This window comes from Tamandua tetradactyla, chromosome 5 (assembly GCF_023851605.1).
Source record: "Tamandua tetradactyla isolate mTamTet1 chromosome 5, mTamTet1.pri, whole genome shotgun sequence".
Lineage (NCBI taxonomy): Eukaryota > Metazoa > Chordata > Mammalia > Pilosa > Myrmecophagidae > Tamandua > Tamandua tetradactyla.
The window spans coordinates 28313088-28331224 of record NC_135331.1 but is presented as its reverse complement, the minus strand read 5'-3'; the positions used below and the strand labels follow the sequence as shown (position 1 = coordinate 28331224).

Sequence of the window (18137 nt, the reverse complement as noted above, 5' to 3'; positions counted from 1 at the left end):
CTGCAGGCAGCCGGAGTGCCCCTTGGGGGGTGGGGGTGGGGTGGGATTGGAAGTGGGCGTGCCTGCTGTGCCAGGCAGGCTCTCTCGGCTTCTGGTCTGGACTCAGCTGGCACAGGCGCTGGTGCCCATCCTGGCCCTCGGGGAGCCTCAGGCAGTCCAAGTATCCAGGGAGCTGGGACCTGGGAGGCAGCCTGGGGTTTTGGTGGCTGTGGACAGGCCCTGTTTCATCACTCACTGGTTGCACAACCCCCCTCTTCAATAAACAAGGCGGCTAGATGGGAAGCAGGTTGTACCTACTCTCCCAGCACCTGCCTGGTCAGAGGTGGATGCTGCAGGCTGGCCAACTGTTCCCAGATATACATGGCGGTGTGTAGCAGGCACACCCCCAGCCTGGCCCCTGGAGAAGCAGTGCTGAGTGGGGCCAGCTCCCCCCTCTGCTGCTGGAGGTGGGACACTCAAGGACCCCACGGGCCATGGGCCCTGTCCAGCAGCATGTGTGGCCAATGAAGGGGGTATGTCCATTCACGCCAAAGGAAGCAAGAAGCAGTGTCGTGGTTAAGAATCGTGCTATGTTGCTTTTTTATATTTAAATATTTAGATCTTTAATTTCTATTTCACACCTTTTAAACAAACACCTATACAGGATTGCAGCTAGCTGTTTTTAGTAAAGAGGTCAAAATGGATTTTTATGAAGAGGTGAAAAAAAAATCACAGGACAGCCATGAGGGATTGTTCTAAATGTCATGGTTGAAACATTGCGGCCACCTGGTGACAGTGAACCGCAGGTATAACTTGAGGATACAGCCCAAGTGTTCAGAGATCCCCAACTTCCCCCACACTCCCTGCGTGGCTAGGAGGCCCTGCCCACCCAAGAAACCCCAGCAGAGCCCGTGGTGGGGGCGGGCACTGCTGTGGGCTTAGCCCAGCGTGCTCTTTACAGGTACCTCCCCAGATTTCTTAGCAGACTACCCCGGCTGCAGTGTGGTATGGATGGACCTGTGTGTGTGTGTTGGAGGGGGCGGAGGGCGGGCTGCACTTGAGGGGGTGTTGGCAGGAGGCTCAGGGCTGCGTGGCACTCCCGGGGCCCAGGTAGACTGCGCGCTCCAGGCCGTCGGGCACGGGGGTATACTCCAGCACCGAGGGGAAGTGCTTGCACTCGAAGCAGCTGCTCCCACGCACGTGCGCCAGGAAGTCGGGGCTCCCGGGGCAGATGACGTTGTCAGCCAACAGCACCGTCCCCTTCCGCAACAGGCCGCACTCCTGCCGGGGTCAGTGGGGAGTGGGGTGGGGTGGGGTGGGGGTGGGGGTGCCCCAGATGCCCCAGCACGGCCTGGCTGGGACTCCTGCACATGCGCACATCCCACCGCAGAACACCCCACCCCCTCCATCCCGCAGGCTACTCACCCCACAGGCCTCTCTGCCGCACCGCCTGGAGAAACCCCTCACCCCAACCCCCGTCCCCCATCTTCCACTTTCTCCCTGGCGGGCAGCCAGCACAAGTGCCCAGCCCTGGAACGTTGGTTTCTTCTTCTGTGTCCCCAGACACCGTGGGGCACACAGCAGGCGCTTAATAAAGGCTTGTTGGACGTGTGGGTGGAGATGGTCAAGGGTTCAAGCCATGGCATCGACTCCCAGGCCAGTGGGGCCCTCAAATGCCTGGTGCCAGGAACACAGGGCTCCTCCAAGGGGAAGGGCTGGGGGTGGGGGGTGGGCCAGAGCCTCATGGGAGGGGCTGGGGGCTTGTGGAGGGATGGTGGAGCATGGCTCCCGGGCAGAGGGGAGGAACTGGGCTGTCTCAGGGCCAGCCCTCTGGGCCTTGCTGGGATGATGGTGCTGAATGGGGGCAACTCTTCCCAGCCCCACGCCAATCCAGTGTGGGGAAGCCCCTTGGGGTCTGCTCTGGACAGACACCCCAATCCCACCAGCTCCTGGGGTCCCAGGTGGTCTCCCACTCTACAGAAGGTGGACTCCACGTGGCTGGGCCTGGACTCTGTGCTAGGAAGGGCGCAGCGCCCTCTAGGGTTGCAATGGAACTACCACCCCCACCCCACCCCCCACCATTTATCTAAGGTGGGGGGAGGGCTTCATGACAAAACAGCACTTAATGCCACACCTCCGGGGCAAAGTGGGCCAGCTCTGGGCGGTGGCCACACCTTCCGGTGGCCATGTGGTCATTTCTGGCCTGTCCCTAGGAGATGGGGGGAGACATACAAAGGGAACAGTGACCAGCAGTGAGCCTGGGGACAGCCTCGATTGAAAGGCAGCCCACACCCCAAACCCAAGAGGCAGTGATCAGGAATAAAGACAAGCACGGCCTCGCTGGCCTCCGGGGGGCGACTCGGACCCCCAAAACTGGCAGGAAGGCGAGGGGGTGGGGAGGGGAGGCAGCGCCCATCCTGCCTTCTGCAGACCCCGTGTGTCCCGGGGGGGCAGCCCCCCCCAGCAGGCTGCTATCTAAGCACACCGTGGACGGTGTCAGCGCTGCCGGCGAGGTGGCTCTGAAAAGTGGGCACCTGGTTCTTCTAATGATAGAAGAAGGCGGAAGCTACGTCCTGACTTTGGAGGCTTGGCCGTCAAAAGGCCCCATGGCTTCCTCTCTGGTCACCAAGTACCCACCCCGTTTTGAACTGACCCCTGTCCCCTGCAGAGCCCCCCTCCCTGATGTCTCTGTGTTGTGTCTCCTCTGTGTTGTGCCTCCGGTGCCTGGAGCTGCAGGGCCCAGAGAATGCCAGGCTCAAAGATAAAGCCTCTTCTGGCTCATGACTTGCCTTCTTTTGCGATAATGACCAGCTCTGAACACGCAGCATTGAGGAAATCATGAGTTTTTCCAGCTTACTAAATGGCGACATTTGCCACTCTCCTATAAATACGGGCCCTGTAATTATCATGTGTGTCCCAGCTGTGAAAAGCCAGTGCCACCCCCAGCCCTGAGTGCTTAGCTGCCCTCGGCCCGGCCAGGACCCTCCACCCTGCCCCCAGATCGTCTCCTTGCAGACCCCCCACTGACCAACCCCACTCAGCCCACGTGGGTTCTCTGGCCCAACGTACAGATCCCCTGGATGACCCCTTCCCACCAAAGGTCCGGGGCCTTGGCACTGCCCTCTTCCAGCCAACAGAACATTCGGGAACATGAGTTAACCCTCACTTCGCACTCACCCATGCAAATCCCTCCAAGCCCCCCCACCCCACCCCACAGGGTATTCAAGGCCCTCTGCACTCGGCCCTGCCCGCCCCACCGCCCCCATTCCAGAACATTCTGTGCCCTTGCCTGGACCTGCTGGCTCACCTCGAGGAGGAGGGTGTCGGGCAGGTACCTGTCCTTCTGGTGGTCAAGGAACACCATGTCCAGTGTGTCCACGTCGTACTTCTTCTTCAGCTGGGGGATGACAGCCTTGGACGCGCCGGTCAGGATGGTGACCTGGAATCCCGAGGCTCTGTGGGGAGCTGGCACCCCAAGGCCCCGTGCCCCAGCCCCGCCCCCACCCGGGAGCTCAGGTGAGTCCATGAGGCCTAGGGCTGCCGGCCGTGGCCCACACCTTGTCCTGCAGGCCCGCGAAATCTAGCATCTGCTGGGCGATGGCAGCGTGGTCAGGGTTGAGCTCGACGGTCAGCAGGCGGGCGCCGGATGCCAGCAGCCGGGCTATGCGCACGGCCGAGTACCCACAGTAGGTGCCCAGCTCCAGCACCTGCCTGGGCCGCAGCTCCCGCACCACCTCGTCCACAATCTGGCCTGTGGAGGGGGAGGGGTGAGCCTAGCGGTGCTGGTGGTGGTGGGTGTGTGTGGGGGGGCCCCAGGAGTCCAGACCTGGGGGTCCTGGTCCCTGCCATGCAGGCGTGCACGCCCCAGAGTGCCCCCCCCAGCTCTTCCCATGCACCCTGGCTGCCACCTCCCCACCCTGCCCATACTGCACCTGGTGGGGCCTCCCTGGGCTCCCCACACTGGATACCCCATTTGGAGCCCTCAGTTTCCCCCCCTGCCGCGGCAGACGGGCTCCGGGGGGGCCAGCCAGGGCTCCTTGTGTGTTTGTCCCCCAAGTCAGCCTAGCTCCCCCTGTGCCCCAGGCGGGAGTCCAGAGCTCAGGTAGGGGAGCATGGAGTGCCCCAGCCCAAGCACCCAGCCTCCAGCCTGGTCTGGCTGGACAGTGGGTGGAGGGCGCACACGACCCACCCACCCAGCGGCTCTAAAGTGGGGGGCCCGCCGGTGCAAAAGGTGGGCATGGCACAGGGTTGGGGCTCTCTTTACCAACGAGGCCGTCCCCCACGTGCCCCCACGTGAGCCCACCCGCCGGAACCTCCCGCTTTTTTTTCCGAGGTGCCGCATCGCCTTTGCCAACCCCCCCCACAACTCCCCACAGGGAGGGGAGTGGGCAAGCGTGCGGCTGGGTCTCGGAATTGGGGCGGGAGGTGAGAGTGGGGCTCCCCGAAGGGCTGCGCCCCACCCCGCCCGCCAGCACCCACCTTTCTTGTCGCCCACGTTCATGGCCCACTCCTTCTGCGAGCAGTAGGCATCCACAGCATCCAGCACACTCTGCGGGTGTCTGGGCCTGGCGTGCTGCAGCACGTGGCGCAGGATGCGCTGCTCCTTGGTGCTGCCCATGAGCAGGTCATGCACGGGCTGCAGGATGAGCTCGTTCCAGAAGATGAGGCACAGCCCGCGGTGGCGCTGCAGCAGGGCCAGCAGCGCCAGGGCCAGGACGAAGGACAGAGAGACAGCCAGAATCAGCAGGGGCAGCTCCGCTGGCATCTGTGGGGAGGGCACACTCAGCTCCGCCCATGTAGACCCGGCAGACCCCTGGGACTGGCTGTCAGGGGTGCAGGAGCTGTAGCTCCAAGTAGCACCCTACCTCCTCCCCCACTGCCCAGGGACCCTGCGGGGGGTGCGATTCCCAGGCATGGAGGCCATCCAGATTGACGCCGAATTGGGGGCACCCAAAGCCACATGGTCACAGGGAAGCACGCCTGGCCCTGACCAGCCCTGCAACCCTGGGGGCTCCTGGGGACCAAACGCAGCTCCCACCTTGACCTCAGAGGCTCTGGCCGTGGCTCGGGAGAGATGGGGGCGATCTCAGGCCAAGACCCTAAGATGGGAGAGGATACAAAGATGGAGGAAGGCGGGGGACTCTGCTCGGGGTCCCAGGTTTTGGGCTGATGGATTAGCCTGGGAAGGGGCATGCCAAGGGTATGGAACTCCGGGAGCCACTGCGGACTCTGCCCCCCTGAGCCAGCATGGAGGGGAACAGGTCACGGGGGTCTCGGAGGCAGAGCCCCTCCAGGACAGTTGGGGGTTCCAGTCCCAGCACCTCCAGACAAGGCTCCAGAGTGGGGCAGGAGGGAAGCAGGAAAACGCTCTCCCTGGGGAGAGCGGGCTGGACACGTGGTCTCCATGTGGTTCACAGTTCTCCAGGCAGGAGCTTTGGGGTCCCCTGCTCCCACCACAGTCCCCCATGGGCTGCCTGATCCCAAGAGCACCTCCCCAGTCTGGCTCAGCCACAGCAGCCCCCTCCCCACCCCAGAGGCCGACCGCCGGGGAGGGGGTGCACTCCTTCTCTGAGCTTCGCATTGAAATAGAAGTCTGTGGCTTTTAGATACTTAATGGCAGAAGCTACAGCGGCAGTGGAGAAAGCCAGCAGACCCCAGAGATGCTGCATGAAGGTCCACCCAGGGTGACCCCAGCTGGGGGATGTGGGGACAGCCCCCCAGACCCCCACGGGCGTGGGGGAGCTGAGAGCACAGTCTCCCTAACAGCAAGTCATGGATTGGGAAATAGCACCTAAGATGGAGGGTGGGTTTACAAAGCCGCGTGCACATCAGTGAGAAAGAGAAGATCCAAGACAGGGATGGGCAGACATGGTGGAAAAAGGCAGGCGCCCGAGCTGCCAGGGGTGGGGTCCCGGCCCCCCACGACCATGGGGCATGACTTGGTGTCTCCAAAGCCATGAGCATGCCTGGACCGGGGAACCTGCTGGGAAGGGGTGGGTGATGGCTGTGCAGGCCAGGAGCCCTGGGGGGACACGCCCACGAGGCGGGCAGGTGCAAACACAGGCATAAGAGGTGGCAGGAGGGACCTGAAACCTGCGCCATCCAGCCTGGTTCGGATTTCCCAGCCACGTGCTTTGAGGCGGTTGTCATTGGTTTATTAGGTTGGTTTGATGATGGGCCCTTTTGTTTAATTCTCTGCATTTTAAAGAGCCTAGTAAACGTTAGAAATAGGTCCCAGGCTTAAGCTGGAATCTGCACCGCACGTGGAGAGCTCCTTAGCGCCCCCAGGAGTCATGAATTGTGCATTTCAATTCCATGACACTTGAGCTGCAGAACTTGGCTTTCAAAGCACGAATGTCAAGGGGTTCGTCGGCTGGTAAATGTGCACCTCTGAGCTGAACAACAGCCTCGAGGAGACTTAAAGTCTGGGCTCCACGCCATTCGGCACCCAATGGGACGAACAGAGGCAGTGAGGTGCCCAGTTCTGCTCCTGGCCATCCCAGGCCCCACCCTGTGCTGTACTTGGGGACCCCCGCGCTGGCTGAGGCCACCCCACACCCTGACTGTCCTGCCCAGCCTGGCTCCAGGTCACTGGACGGGCAGTGTTGGAGATGCCAGGGGGTGGGGTGGGGATGGGGTCAGCCATGGAGCTCCCCCGCCAAGGTCAAGGCCACGGGCTATGGGCTGTATGGGACCTGGACATGCTGAACACCCCACCCTACCTGCCCGCCACAGCGTGCCACCCACACACTTGGTGACCTGATCCCGTCCCGCTGGAGCTCTGGTGTGGGCAGAGACCAGCCTCCGTGCTGGGGGGTTCCCCACCCCCCACTGCCATCGCCCCAGAGCCCACGCCCCCCCCCCCCCCGACTGCTGGCAGTCACCCCTGGATAGAGGCTAGGGGCTCAGGGAGGGGCTCAAGGCGCTGGGGGAGGGGGGTGCCGCTATGCCCAGAGGAAGGGGCTTCACCGCCTTCACTTCAGGCTCCTGGCCCTCCTAGACTTGCAGAAGGGGTCCTGGGGGAGCGGCCAGGGGGACAGGGCTGGCTACCTCGGACCACTGCTTCTCGCTGACTCGGCCCCACTCAGGGCTTTGGCTCGCTCCAGTTGCCAAAATGCAATGGGACAGGTGAGCTTGGAACAGGGGGATTTATTAGCTCACAAGCTTCCAGTTCTAAGGCCGTGAAAATGTCCTGGTCGAGGCATGGTCAGTTTGTGGGCCCCTTTCCCAGATGGGAAGGCTCACGCGTCCACTGCTCTCTCCTTCGCCCCTGGCCTTGTCCAGCTTCTGGCTGCAGTGGCTCTTCTCTCAGCTCTGTTTTCTCTATTCCATTTCCTTATAAAGAGCTTCAGGAAGAGACTCAGGACAGCGTCGACGGAAACCGCCAGAAGGTCCCACCATAAGAGGTCTACACCCGCAGGAGTAGATTAGCTTTAGGGAGCACGAGATTTTCCAGGGCCCGTAACAGCTTCAAGGCAGCACGAGCTGCTCAGGGGGGCCCTCCACCCGCAGTGGCCACTGCTCTGTGTTGTCCGGCCACCCGGGCAGGGCCCCTGCCACCCATGCTGTGCAGCAATGGCCTGAGCGAGCGTATGCAGCCGGGCAGGGGTTGCAGAGCGAGTGGGAACCCACAGGGGCATGTGCAAGCCTTTTGGCAGGCTCAGACGGCCAGCGAGCCCCATGGGAAATGGACGGGCTATTTTTGTTTGGGGTCCTGGGAACTTGGCGCCGGCCCCCCGTGTTGTCCTTCGATGACGTCCCCCGCCCTGGCCCAGTGCCGAGGGTGGCCTGCGGGGCTCTAACCTCCCCCGTGGTGGCTCCGCCAGGGTCGGGTGGGGCATGGAGGGGGCAGCGTGGACCAACCAGGAGGTCCTCTGCTTTGGAATGTTCTGGAATGAAAAGTCGCGGGAGACTGCCCAGTGCATTTTGTGAGCTGGCCTCTTGCCCAGCGTGAGGGGGAAGAAGCAGGGCCATTCCGGGCAGTGCGACGTGTCCTGGACGAGACAGGGCTTGCAGCCGAGGGTGGAGGTCACAGCCCGAGTGCCGGGTATGGGCCGGAGATTGTCCTCAACAGACCCACTGACCACATGCTTAGTGCATGATGAGCGTGAGGACCCCAATACTGGGCCCTGCGACACGGCACCCCAGAAACCCAGCATGGGGACAGGCGGCAGGTAGTCGGCTTGACTTCCTCAGCCCCTCCTGGACACCCCCGATTCCAATTGGACACCCCCCGATTTCATCTAGACACTCCCGATTCCATCTGGACACCCCCGGTTCCATCTGGACACCCCCGATTCCATCTGGACACCCCTGGTTCCATCAGGACACCCCCGGTTCCATCTGGACACCCCGGTCCCTCCTGAACACCCCTGATTCCATCTGGACACCCCCGGTTCCATCTGGACACCCTGGTCCCTCCTGGACACCCCTGATTCCATCTGGACACCCCTGGTTCCATCTGGACAACCCCGATTCCATCTGGACACCCCTGGTCCCTCCTGGACACCCTCAATTCCATCTGGACATCCCTAGTTCCATCTGGACACCCTGGTCCCTCCTGGACACCCCTGATTCCATCTGGACACCCCTGGTCCCTCCTGGACACCCCCGATTCCATCTGGACACCCTGGTCCCTCCTGGACACCCCTGATTCCATCTGGACACCCTTGGTCCCTCCTGGACACCCCCGATTCCATCTGGACACCCCTGGTCCCTCCTGGACACCCTCAATTCCATCTGGACATCCCCAGTTCCATCTGGACACCCTGGCCCCTCCTGGACACCCCTGATTCCATCTGGACACCCCTGGTCCCTCCTGGACACCCCCGATTCCATCTGGACACCCTGGTCCCTCCTGGACACCCCCGATTCCATCTGGACACCCCTGGTCCCTCCTGGACACCCTCAATTCCATCTGGACATCCCCAGTTCCATCTGGACACCCTGGTCCCTCCTGGACACCCTCAATTCCATCTGGACATCCCCAGTTCCATCTGGACACCCTGGTCCCTCCTGGACACCCCTGATTCCATCTGGACACCCTGGCCCCTCCTGGACACCCCTGATTCCATCTGGACACCCTTGGTCCCTCCTGGACACCCCCGATTCCATCTGGACACCCCTGGTCCCTCCTGGACACCCTCAATTCCATCTGGACACCCCCAGTTCCATCTGGACACCCCCAGTTCCATCTGGACAACCCCGATTCCATCTGGACACCCCTGGTCCCTCCTGGACACTCCCGGTTCCATCTTGACAACCCCGATTCCATCTGGACACCCCTGGTTCCATCTAAATACCCCCGGTTCCATCTGGACACCCCCGATTCCATCTGGACAACCCTGATCCCATCTGGACACCCCTGATTCCATCTGGACACCCCCAATTCCAGCTGGACAGCCCTGGCCCCTCCTGGACACCCCTGGTTCCATCTGGACAGCCCCGTGTCCATCTGGACACCCCGATTCCATCTGGATACCCCTGATTCCATCTGGACACCTCTGGCCCCTCCTGGACATCCCTGATTCCATCTGGACACCCCGATTCCATCTGGACACCCCCGGTTCCATCTGGACACCCCTGGTCCCTCCTGAACACCCCTGATTCCATCTGGACACCCTGGCCGCTCCCTAGACATGCCTGCCTCCTCCTGGACACACCTTTGGCCCCTCCTTGGGCACCCCAGGCCCCTCCTGGACACTGGGCTGGCCCATCCATGAAACTTCAGTCCCGGAACTTTGCTCAAGTGTCTTAGACCATGAGCAGCGCCTTTTGCCCAAACTCTGGGCGGTGAAGCCGAAGGCAGCCTCTCCCTCCTTCTCGGACCCCACAACTGCCAAAGCGGGCCTCGGGACACAACTGCCAAAGCGGGCCTCGGAACCCTGGGTGCGAGGAGTGGACCAACTGCAGGGTGTCCCCTGGGCTGCCGCCACCTGCGGCAGTGCTAGACACAGGCTCCAGGCACCTGCACCCCGGAAGGAGTGCTGAGAGCACCCATGCATACCCGAGCCCAGCCGTTGGCTCGTTCCACCAGAGCCGCCCACCAGCTGGGTGCTGGGACCCCAGCCTCACACCTGCACCCACCCTCCATGCTGCAGTCCCCGGCATCGGCCAAGGCCACGACCAGCCCTGATGGCAGCAGGGGTCCTGGGACAAAGCCCCAAACCCCATCCCCCAAAGGAGGAGAGGGTGATGTGCCTCCGGGGAGCCTCCCTCTGCTGACCACAGTGGCCTGGGTGACGTGCTCCACACCCTCAGCAGGGAGATTCCGCTAACGATAGGACCAGTCACAGCCCCATCCACCCATCCTGAGTCCCTCCAGCCGGTCTCTGCAGTGGATCCACTCAGAGCGTGGGGGAAAGGGCGGGTATGTGGAGGAAGGAGCGGTGGCTTCAGGGACCCGCTGCCCCTGCCCTGTGCCCCAGGCCCGTGCGCTGACCACACATTTTGGCTGCCGCCTGCCAAGCTGACTTCCCTGTCCCCAGCGAGTCAAGCCAGCCGGGCCTGCTGCACATCACAGAATGGTTCCCCCTACCCTGTCCCCTAATTAGGCTGCAGAATGAGACCACAGTGCTCGGGCCAAGGCTGGGGAGCCCCCAGAGCGCATCCACCCCAAACCCACAATCCTTATGATGGCCTTTGTGACAAACACGACTCACCCCATCCAGTGTGACCCCCCATCCCAATGTCAAACCGGGTCAACGCCCGCCCAGGCCCCCAGTCCACCCTGTCTCCACTCCTTCGCCCTGCAGGCCTGTCTCTGCTGCAGGGCCAGCTGGCAATGAGTCTCTGGGTGGAATGGCCCTTTTGCAGGGGACGCTCCAAGGGGTTTACGGCTACCCCCGGCCAGGCCCACTGGGCTATCTCGCTGCTGTTGGGGTTGGTGGGGACAGGGGTGTGCCCTTCCTCTACCTGGGACTTCGATGGGACCCCACGGGCTTGACCTGATGGTGCCGAGGCGGGAGGACTGGACTGACGTGCTATGGCCAAGGAGCCCCCCGGGGCTGCCTGGGGCAGTGAGACCCGTGATGGGGATGAGGGCACAACTGGCAGGGGTGTGTCCCCCTGCTGGAGCAGCCACACTGCCCATGGCTGAGCGCCTGTGGCCTCCTCCAGCCCCCCCCAGCTGCCCCCCCTTACATACCGTCGGCCCCAAGGCCCTAGAATGGAGTCTGCGCACGGTCAGCTGTCCAAGTTAGACACTCCAATGCCAAGGGCACTTCTCCCCAGGGAGCCCCTGCTCCCTCCAAGGCCAGTGGACTGGAGGACGCGAAGGTGCCTGGCAAGGAAGGCAGTGGTGCCCCTGACTCATCCCCACACTTGCTGAGCCTCGTTTTCCCCATCTGTAAATTGGGTGACAGCCCCACCGCTCAAGATGGGTTGGGGGCCAAAAGGAGATACTGGTCACAGAGCCTGCCAGGTGGAAGAGCACAGACGCACGCAGTGTTCCCTGGGTCATGCCACCAGGGACAGAACCTGACCACCGCTCCCTTTCTCTTTGTGCTTCATAGCCAGGGAGTTTGTAACTTTGCTTAGGGGGTCAGTAATTTTTAAGCCCACTCTCTGCCATGGCCAGCCGGCGCCCATTTGGGAGCAGTGTGCTCCTGATACCCGAGAAGTGAATGCACCTAATGACAGAGCCCCAGATGCGTGCATAGCCCCCCGTGAGCTTTGGGTGCTGGCCGGGCCAGGCCCCAGCAGTCAGGAGGGCACAGGGCCCACAACATCATGCCCTCGTGGGGCTGGCAGTGGCTGGCAGGGGGACAGGCACAGGCCCCAAAGCACCCCACTCTCTGCACACAGCCCCCACCCCCACCCCCGGCCCAGAGGCAGGGGAGGCCCTGCCTGGAGCTTTCTGAGCAGGGCTGGGAAGCCCCTCTCAGCAAAGTCTGGGGGGGCTGGTCCTAGAGGAACCAGGGAGAGGCAGGCAGAGGGGCCCAGGTCTGACAGGGCACATGGCCGTTATCTGAAAGCCAGGCCAGCCAAGCGGGTCCAAGGAGACGGGCAGAGCAGTGGGGGCCCACTCAGGGGCCTCTGGGGATCTAGGGAAGCAACGGGAAGCATGGAGCTCCTCTGACTGTAGCCCCGTCCCTCGGGCTGCAGCCCCACCCCTCTGGCTGTAGCCCCGCCCCTCTGGCTCTGCCGGCCTCATCTGCTCTTGGCCCCACCTCATCTGGCTCTGGCCCCACCTCATCTGGCTCTGGCCCCGCCCCTCTGGCTGCAGCCTCGCCCCATTTAGCTACAGCCCCGCCCTACCAGTGCGGGGCGGCGGGCCAGTGTCGGAGGAGATCATGCTCAGCAAAGGCTGAGTGGCGATTCCCCTGCCCGAGCTCCTCCCCCGGCCATCACCCCGGGGACCCGCCAAGAGGGGGCCGCGGCCCGGGGCAGCTCACACCTGCCACTCAAATGCAGGATTCAGTTCATTAGTGAAGAGCCACGGGGCAAAAAGCCCCAAGCCGGAAAGAAATCAGAAAGGCTGGTCTGTCAGCAGGCCAGGCCTGGGCAGCATCCCCTTTCTGACGTTCCCGGGTGGAGCCGAGTCCCCTGCACGCACCCTAGGCCCGGCTCCGCACCCCCAGGCCCTGCGTGGCGCGGGCAGCTGTGGTAGGGGTGGGGGGCGAGATGTTGGGGCCTGGGAGTCGGCAGCCCTTCCTCCTGGAGCCCCATGGACCCAGCGTGACCCTCCTACGGCGACCCCCCCTCCCTAAAGCCCCGACTCCTCCACCCTCCAGTCCGGGTCCCTTCCCCCAGTCACTCCCACTCTCTCCGGGGTCCCCCGCCTGAAGACGCATCTCCCTCACTCCCAGGCTTGGAGCTCACCCCCAGCTCTGTTCCGGGCCCCTCATCCCATCCAGGTGTCCCCACCTTCCGGGGCTGCAACCGGCCCCCAGCCACCTGCCGCGCGGGTCCTGCACACTCACTGCGACATGGGCGGGAAGCGTACCTAGCGGCAGGAACAAGGCCACCTGGAGAGTGGCGGGGGCGCGAGTCCAAGGCCACCTGGGTAGGGTGCTCCGGCCGCGCGGGTCAAGGCCACCTTGGGGGAGGCGCTGTAGCCGCGGGTAAAGGCCACCTTGGAGCGGGGGGCGCTCCAGCCGGGGGTCCAAGGCCCTCTGGGCGGGGCGCTCGGGCCGCGCGGACGAGGTCCCCGGCGGCGCAGGCAGAGCCGCGGGCAGCCCGGGCTGCGAGAGGCCCCGCGCGGCGATGGCGGCGATGGCGGCGGCGGCGCTGCGGAGCCGCGGAGGCCCCTTCCGGTGGCGCGCCCGGGTTTCCCCCGCGGGCTGCGGGCGGGGGGCGGTGCGGGCCGCGGCAGGTAGGGGGCGGGGCCGCGGCGGGAGCGGGGGGCGGGGAGGGGGGAGCTCCACGCACCGGGGGTCCGCACGGCGCTCCGACGACAGCCCCGCAGCGGCCACTTGCCCAGGTGCGACCCCGAGGTGGGTGGGAAGTGGGACCTGCACCCCCTTCTGCGGCCCGCATCTGCCTCTCGGGGAGCTGGCACTACCCGCCCCCCCCACCCCCCCATAAACACCTCCAGGTCCCTGAGGTGCTCACCATCTCTTGCCCACTGGCTGGCCCCTAGTGGCTGCACACAGCAGGCGCTCAGTAGATGCACGTGCCGGGAAGGAATGTTGGATCCCTGCTGCACTGGGGTGAGGAGTCTACAGCTTGTTCTCAGATGGCCTCCCTGGGGCATGAACAAACCCCGGAACAGGAATTTCCCCAACATGAGTGCAGGACAGGCTCCCCCAGAGCCGCCCACAGTGCCACCACATCTGGGTGCTGGCCAGCCCCCTAGGGACTGCGTGGTCCTGCATGGTGACCATCTCCCAGGCCCTGCCTTCTGGGAGACATGGCCTCGCTTGACTCTCCTGGCTGGGAGCAAGCCTCGAGGCTGTGAACACAGACAGAATCAGGTCAGGTTGCAGAGCTGGTGGTCCTAGTGGCCCTAGTGAGGGAGAGCAGCGGGGGCCCCCGGGAGGTGGGGGCTGACCACATTTGTGGAGCACGGACAGCAGAGCGCTCAGCGGCATTGGGGACCAGGCGGCTTGCTGCATATGTGGCTGTGCAGACTGGGCGGCGCATGGTGGCACAGTCCCGGACAGTTGCCACCTCGTGAGAAATCCTTCCTGAGGTACCCAGGACTGTTCGCACGGGGGCTTGCTGACTTTGTGGGGAGCCATGTCCGACCAGAGGCTCGTGGGAGATATCGCAAGCAGGGGCTCTACCATGGCCCGTCGTACATGCTTGGGGCTGCCCCCAAAATGAGCAATGCTATGTCTGCAGGGAGCCACCCCGCCCCCAGCAGGGCCTTAGCTTACCCCACAGCTGGGCAGCTCAGCAGGTGGAACAGAACAGGTGAGGATGTGGCCAAATGGTCTGCTGGCTGTGACACCCCACCGGTCAGCCTCGCTGTCACCTGTGTCAGGTGGGGACAACCGTGAGACTAGACACGAGGTGGCAGTGCAGCCCTTGCCTGCCAAGCAGGAGTGAAAGCTCCGGAAGGAGGAGCTGCAGCAGTCAGCAGGACCACTGTCACCAGGCATCAGTCCTCAGGCACCTGGCCTGGGCAGAGGTTGTCATTCCCAGCAGGCAGGTGGGGTGGCTCTTGAGGGTTCCACACCAGTCAGCGTGTAGTTGTCATGCAGAAGAGCAGGCGAGGTCACTGAGCCCTAAAGAGCGCCCCTGGGGCTGACCGGAGCTCCTCCTACAGGTCCCTCAGGGTGCTTGGCCTTCCCTAATGAGGGTTGGATGATGGTGCTGCCGGCATCACCTGTGCCTGGGACATCTGCTGTCAGGAAGACCTAGGTTGTCCCCAGGGAAGGCCACGTGTCTCCAGGGAAGGCCTAGCTGTGGTCTCAGGGAAGGCTCAGGTGTCCCCAAGAAGGCCCAGGGGTTCCCAGAGAAGGCCCAGGGGCCCACAAGAGGGCCCAGGGGTCCGCAAGAAGGCCGAAGTGTTCCTAGAGAAGGCCCGGGATGGGGGGGGGCAGGGAAGGCTCAGGTGTGTCCTCAGGTATGATCCCAGTAGCAGCCCCACCTGATATAACATGGGGTAACCTCTTTTGCCCCCCACCCTAGGCTGCCTAAGCCCTCACAGCTGTTTCAGAGCAGACTCTCTGCGATGGGGAAAAGCCCCCAAAACTGGCCTCTTCCAAGTGATTATCAGGAGGGAGAGCTACTGGGTGTGCACAGTGGGCGTGTGTGTGCACTAGGCGTGTGTCATCCATCAAGATAAGCCCTGGGGCTGCAGCCTTCTCCTTCTGCTCTACCCGATAGCAGACAGGAGGCCCCTAGCTGAGGCCAGTGTGGGCTGCATCCTGGGACGGCCACAGGGGACCCTGCAGAGGAACAGGCGTGTGCCATGGAAGGTAGGGACTGGCTGCTTGCAAAGTGTGGCCTGGCTGAAAGCCACCAGGCTCAGGGGTCAGAACTGGAATTGGGAACTGATCTCCTTTTGGCTTTGAATTGGATTGTGGCCCATTGAATCCATGTGTGCACACTGGCACATTTCCCACTCACTGCTGCCTGTTGAACGTGACCTGGGGGTGAGCCCAGCTGTGGGCACGGGTATGTAGGTCCTGGAGGCCCCGAGTTTGTGGGCTGGATTGATGTCTCTGTGGCTTCTGTGGGCTGCCTCTGCTAAGCCGGCACTCCTCTGGAGCAGACCCTGAAACAGCCTGGTCAGTTGGGGGCAGAGGTGGAGAGTCCCCCGCCCACAGGAGCGGGCAGAGGACTCCAGGCCTGTTCTCAGCAGCCTTGCCTTCCTGGAAAGGTGGAGTGGGGCTACAAACCAGCCTCCTGGTGCCTCAGCAGGGAGGACATACCAGCTTTTGAACAAGTGGACCCCACTTTAATCCCAGGATCCCTGGACCTCTGGAACTCATATGGGCTGCCCAGAACCGGCACTCGTCACTGCCATCTGCATGCATCAGCGTCCAGCTCCCAGTTCCCAGAGAGGCCCCACCTCATTAATAATGAGGCTCTGGCTTTATACCCCATATATATATGTCACTGAGAAATCAGGATTTAAAGGATGATTATGATTCCTGAGTCACCATATAGATGTTCCTTTTACTTTCTGGTGTATTGGAGTAGACCCCTGGAATCTCTGAACTGTCATCTAGCTGCCTTGCTCTCTGATGTTGATGGTACAGCTTTCGTCTCATGCCCTTGAGATTGCAAAAAACTTCAGGACTGACCCCCACTTATACCCCCTTATTCTGTTTTTCAAATTTAAAGTCTTGTGGTCACTAAAGAGAGCTCCTAATGTTTCTTCATGAAGGGTCCTGGTCAGCCCAGAACTAACCCACCCCAGGTCTAGAGTTATCTTGATAACCCAGACTGGATCTAACCAAAGTGGGGCCTGCCTGACATGTGCAGTGGCTTAGACTTTAACCTACGAGTCACCCAGACCTCATTCCACCATTTTCTTATACCATTCTGTGACTACGCATATAATCCATCTGTTCATGCTCAATAACTAGATTCCCCCCCCCCCCCGCCAATTACATCACCTGGGGCCACTGTACTCATTATCCTAAACCTGCGCATCCTTTTCCCTAAGAAAACTACCAGAGTCACTGCAGTCCAGGGAGAGGAGTTTTGTAGGCCAGCAGACTATCTGCTCTCCTATTCCCACCTAGCAATCAAACCTTTTCTCTCTTTGAAACCCCGGGGTCTCAGGAATTGATCATCGAGCATATCAGGCAGAGAACTCACCACTTTTGCCTGCTCTCAGGTCCTCATCGGCAGTCCCTGCCACCCCCGATCAGTTTCTTCCCTGCCTTCTGTTCCTGTGTCGTTCCTTCCGCCACCAGGTGAGCCTGTGCCGGCTCTTCTCGACCTCGGGCCTGCATATGAGCCCGTGCAGTCCCCTCACCTCTGGGCACACTGGCCCCCACCGGCCCTTCCACCTCCCGGTTTGTGTCTCCTGCCTGCCTTCCTTGCTGCAGCTGTAGCCTAGCAACGGATGCTGCCTGTGCAGCGAGAAAGGATGCCAGTGGTCATTGGGGGGGCTTGGGAATACAGAGGGCAGGCTTGTGGTGCCAGAGCGGTCCCCAAGAATTCCACAGCAGGGGCCAGGGTCCCTGCAGGGCTAAGCCACCTGCTGTTCCCCGGAGACGCCACGAGGATGTACTTGGGGCCCACACGCCCCTTACCCTGCGCTTGTTTCGGGCCCCATCTGGAAAATGGTGCTCTCACCTTCGTTTTAAATCGGTAGCCAGCTCAGGGCATTAGGTCAGCTCTCTGAATTTGTGTCGGCCTCAGACAGTCAGGGGTTGGGGTCTGTCCCTGGTCCTGATGAGAATAACCCCTTTGTGACCCGGTACCGTGTACACCTTGGAAAGGCACGTGGCCCCTGCTGGAATCTGCACCTGGGCTTGCACCGTGTCCTCCCGTCTCACTCTCCTCCCCCTTTGCCCCAGCAGGGCCACGGGACTATGACCTCCTGGTGATCGGCGGGGGCTCCGGTGGCCTGGCCTGCGCCAAGGAAGGTATGTGCGTGCCGCGTAGCCTGGCGTGGGTGACCTCATGGGGCTCAGGGTCATCATCCCAGCAGGACACAGTGTTCTTGGGTGGGACGGGGTCACCCCGACACTCTCCTGCCCCTCCTGGAAGCCTGGCCCTCCATCCTTCTTCTTGGCACCGGCCACCCTCTTGCGGTGACTCCCTCTGGGCCTGGCACCCTGGCACACCCAGGCACGAGTGGGTGCCCAGTGGAGCGTGTCCGGGGGTCGGACGGGGCCGTGACATCTCAGGCCCTTGACCATCTCCAGGCTGAGGCTGCCAGTGCCAGCCAGGCTCTGATCAAAGTTCCAGGCAGGCTGCTCGGCTGACCAGGGCGGAGACATAGCATGGGTGACGGGGTGGGGAGCGGCCAGGCCCACGGTGAGTGGCTGCTGACCAGGGGCTCCAGCTGTGCACCTGGGGAGCTCCCACCTCGAAGCTCAAGGCCGTGGAGGGAGAAATGCATCCTCGGCTGCCCCTGCTCTGAATAGCTAGGGGAGGGGGTGGGCACCTGGGTACACAGAGGGACAGGGGGCCGGACTGGGCCCTGGGGTCAGCAGATGAAACCCTGGATCACTGTCATGTCACTCTAAAGACTCTGTCTGCCCCTTGGCTAGCTCTGACACTGCCCCCGCCCCGTGGGTGACCAC

General features: G+C 62.6%; 2 protein-coding genes across 22 annotated transcripts in view; one reads left to right on the top strand and one right to left on the bottom strand.

Annotated features, from left to right (window-relative positions):
* Positions 1-555: 555 nt before the first annotated feature.
* Positions 556-13655, bottom strand: COMT (catechol-O-methyltransferase). Of its 11 annotated transcripts, none has more exons than XM_077160375.1 (7): positions 12847-13159; positions 11126-11260; positions 5018-5078; positions 4459-4744; positions 3537-3730; positions 3287-3418; positions 556-1260 (listed from the first exon to the last, which is right to left on the bottom strand). In XM_077160375.1, exons 4-7 carry the CDS (start codon positions 4742-4744, stop codon positions 1060-1062), a joined length of 813 nt encoding a protein of 270 aa, XP_077016490.1. In that variant the 5' UTR covers positions 5018-5078; positions 11126-11260; positions 12847-13159; the 3' UTR covers positions 556-1059. The 11 variants fall into 11 exon arrangements, with proteins under 11 accessions (XP_077016490.1, XP_077016489.1, XP_077016491.1 ...); XM_077160374.1 differs by having other exon boundaries at positions 12926-13159; XM_077160376.1 differs by having other exon boundaries at positions 12802-12879.
* Positions 12816-18137, top strand: part of TXNRD2 (thioredoxin reductase 2) — a 46104-nt gene continuing 40782 nt past the window's right edge. Inside the window, exons 1-3 of one of the 11 annotated variants that reach the window (XM_077160369.1) lie at positions 13559-13631; positions 15259-15347; positions 17409-17474. In XM_077160369.1, coding sequence (XP_077016484.1) covers positions 15341-15347; positions 17409-17474 — 73 coding nt within the window. In that variant the 5' untranslated portion in view covers positions 13559-13631; positions 15259-15340. Of the gene's footprint in view, positions 12986-13177; positions 13295-13515; positions 13632-13710; positions 15348-17405; positions 17475-18137 lie in introns of those variants that run through there. The other 10 variants (XM_077160367.1, XM_077160368.1, XM_077160365.1 and 7 more) reach the window with 10 other exon arrangements.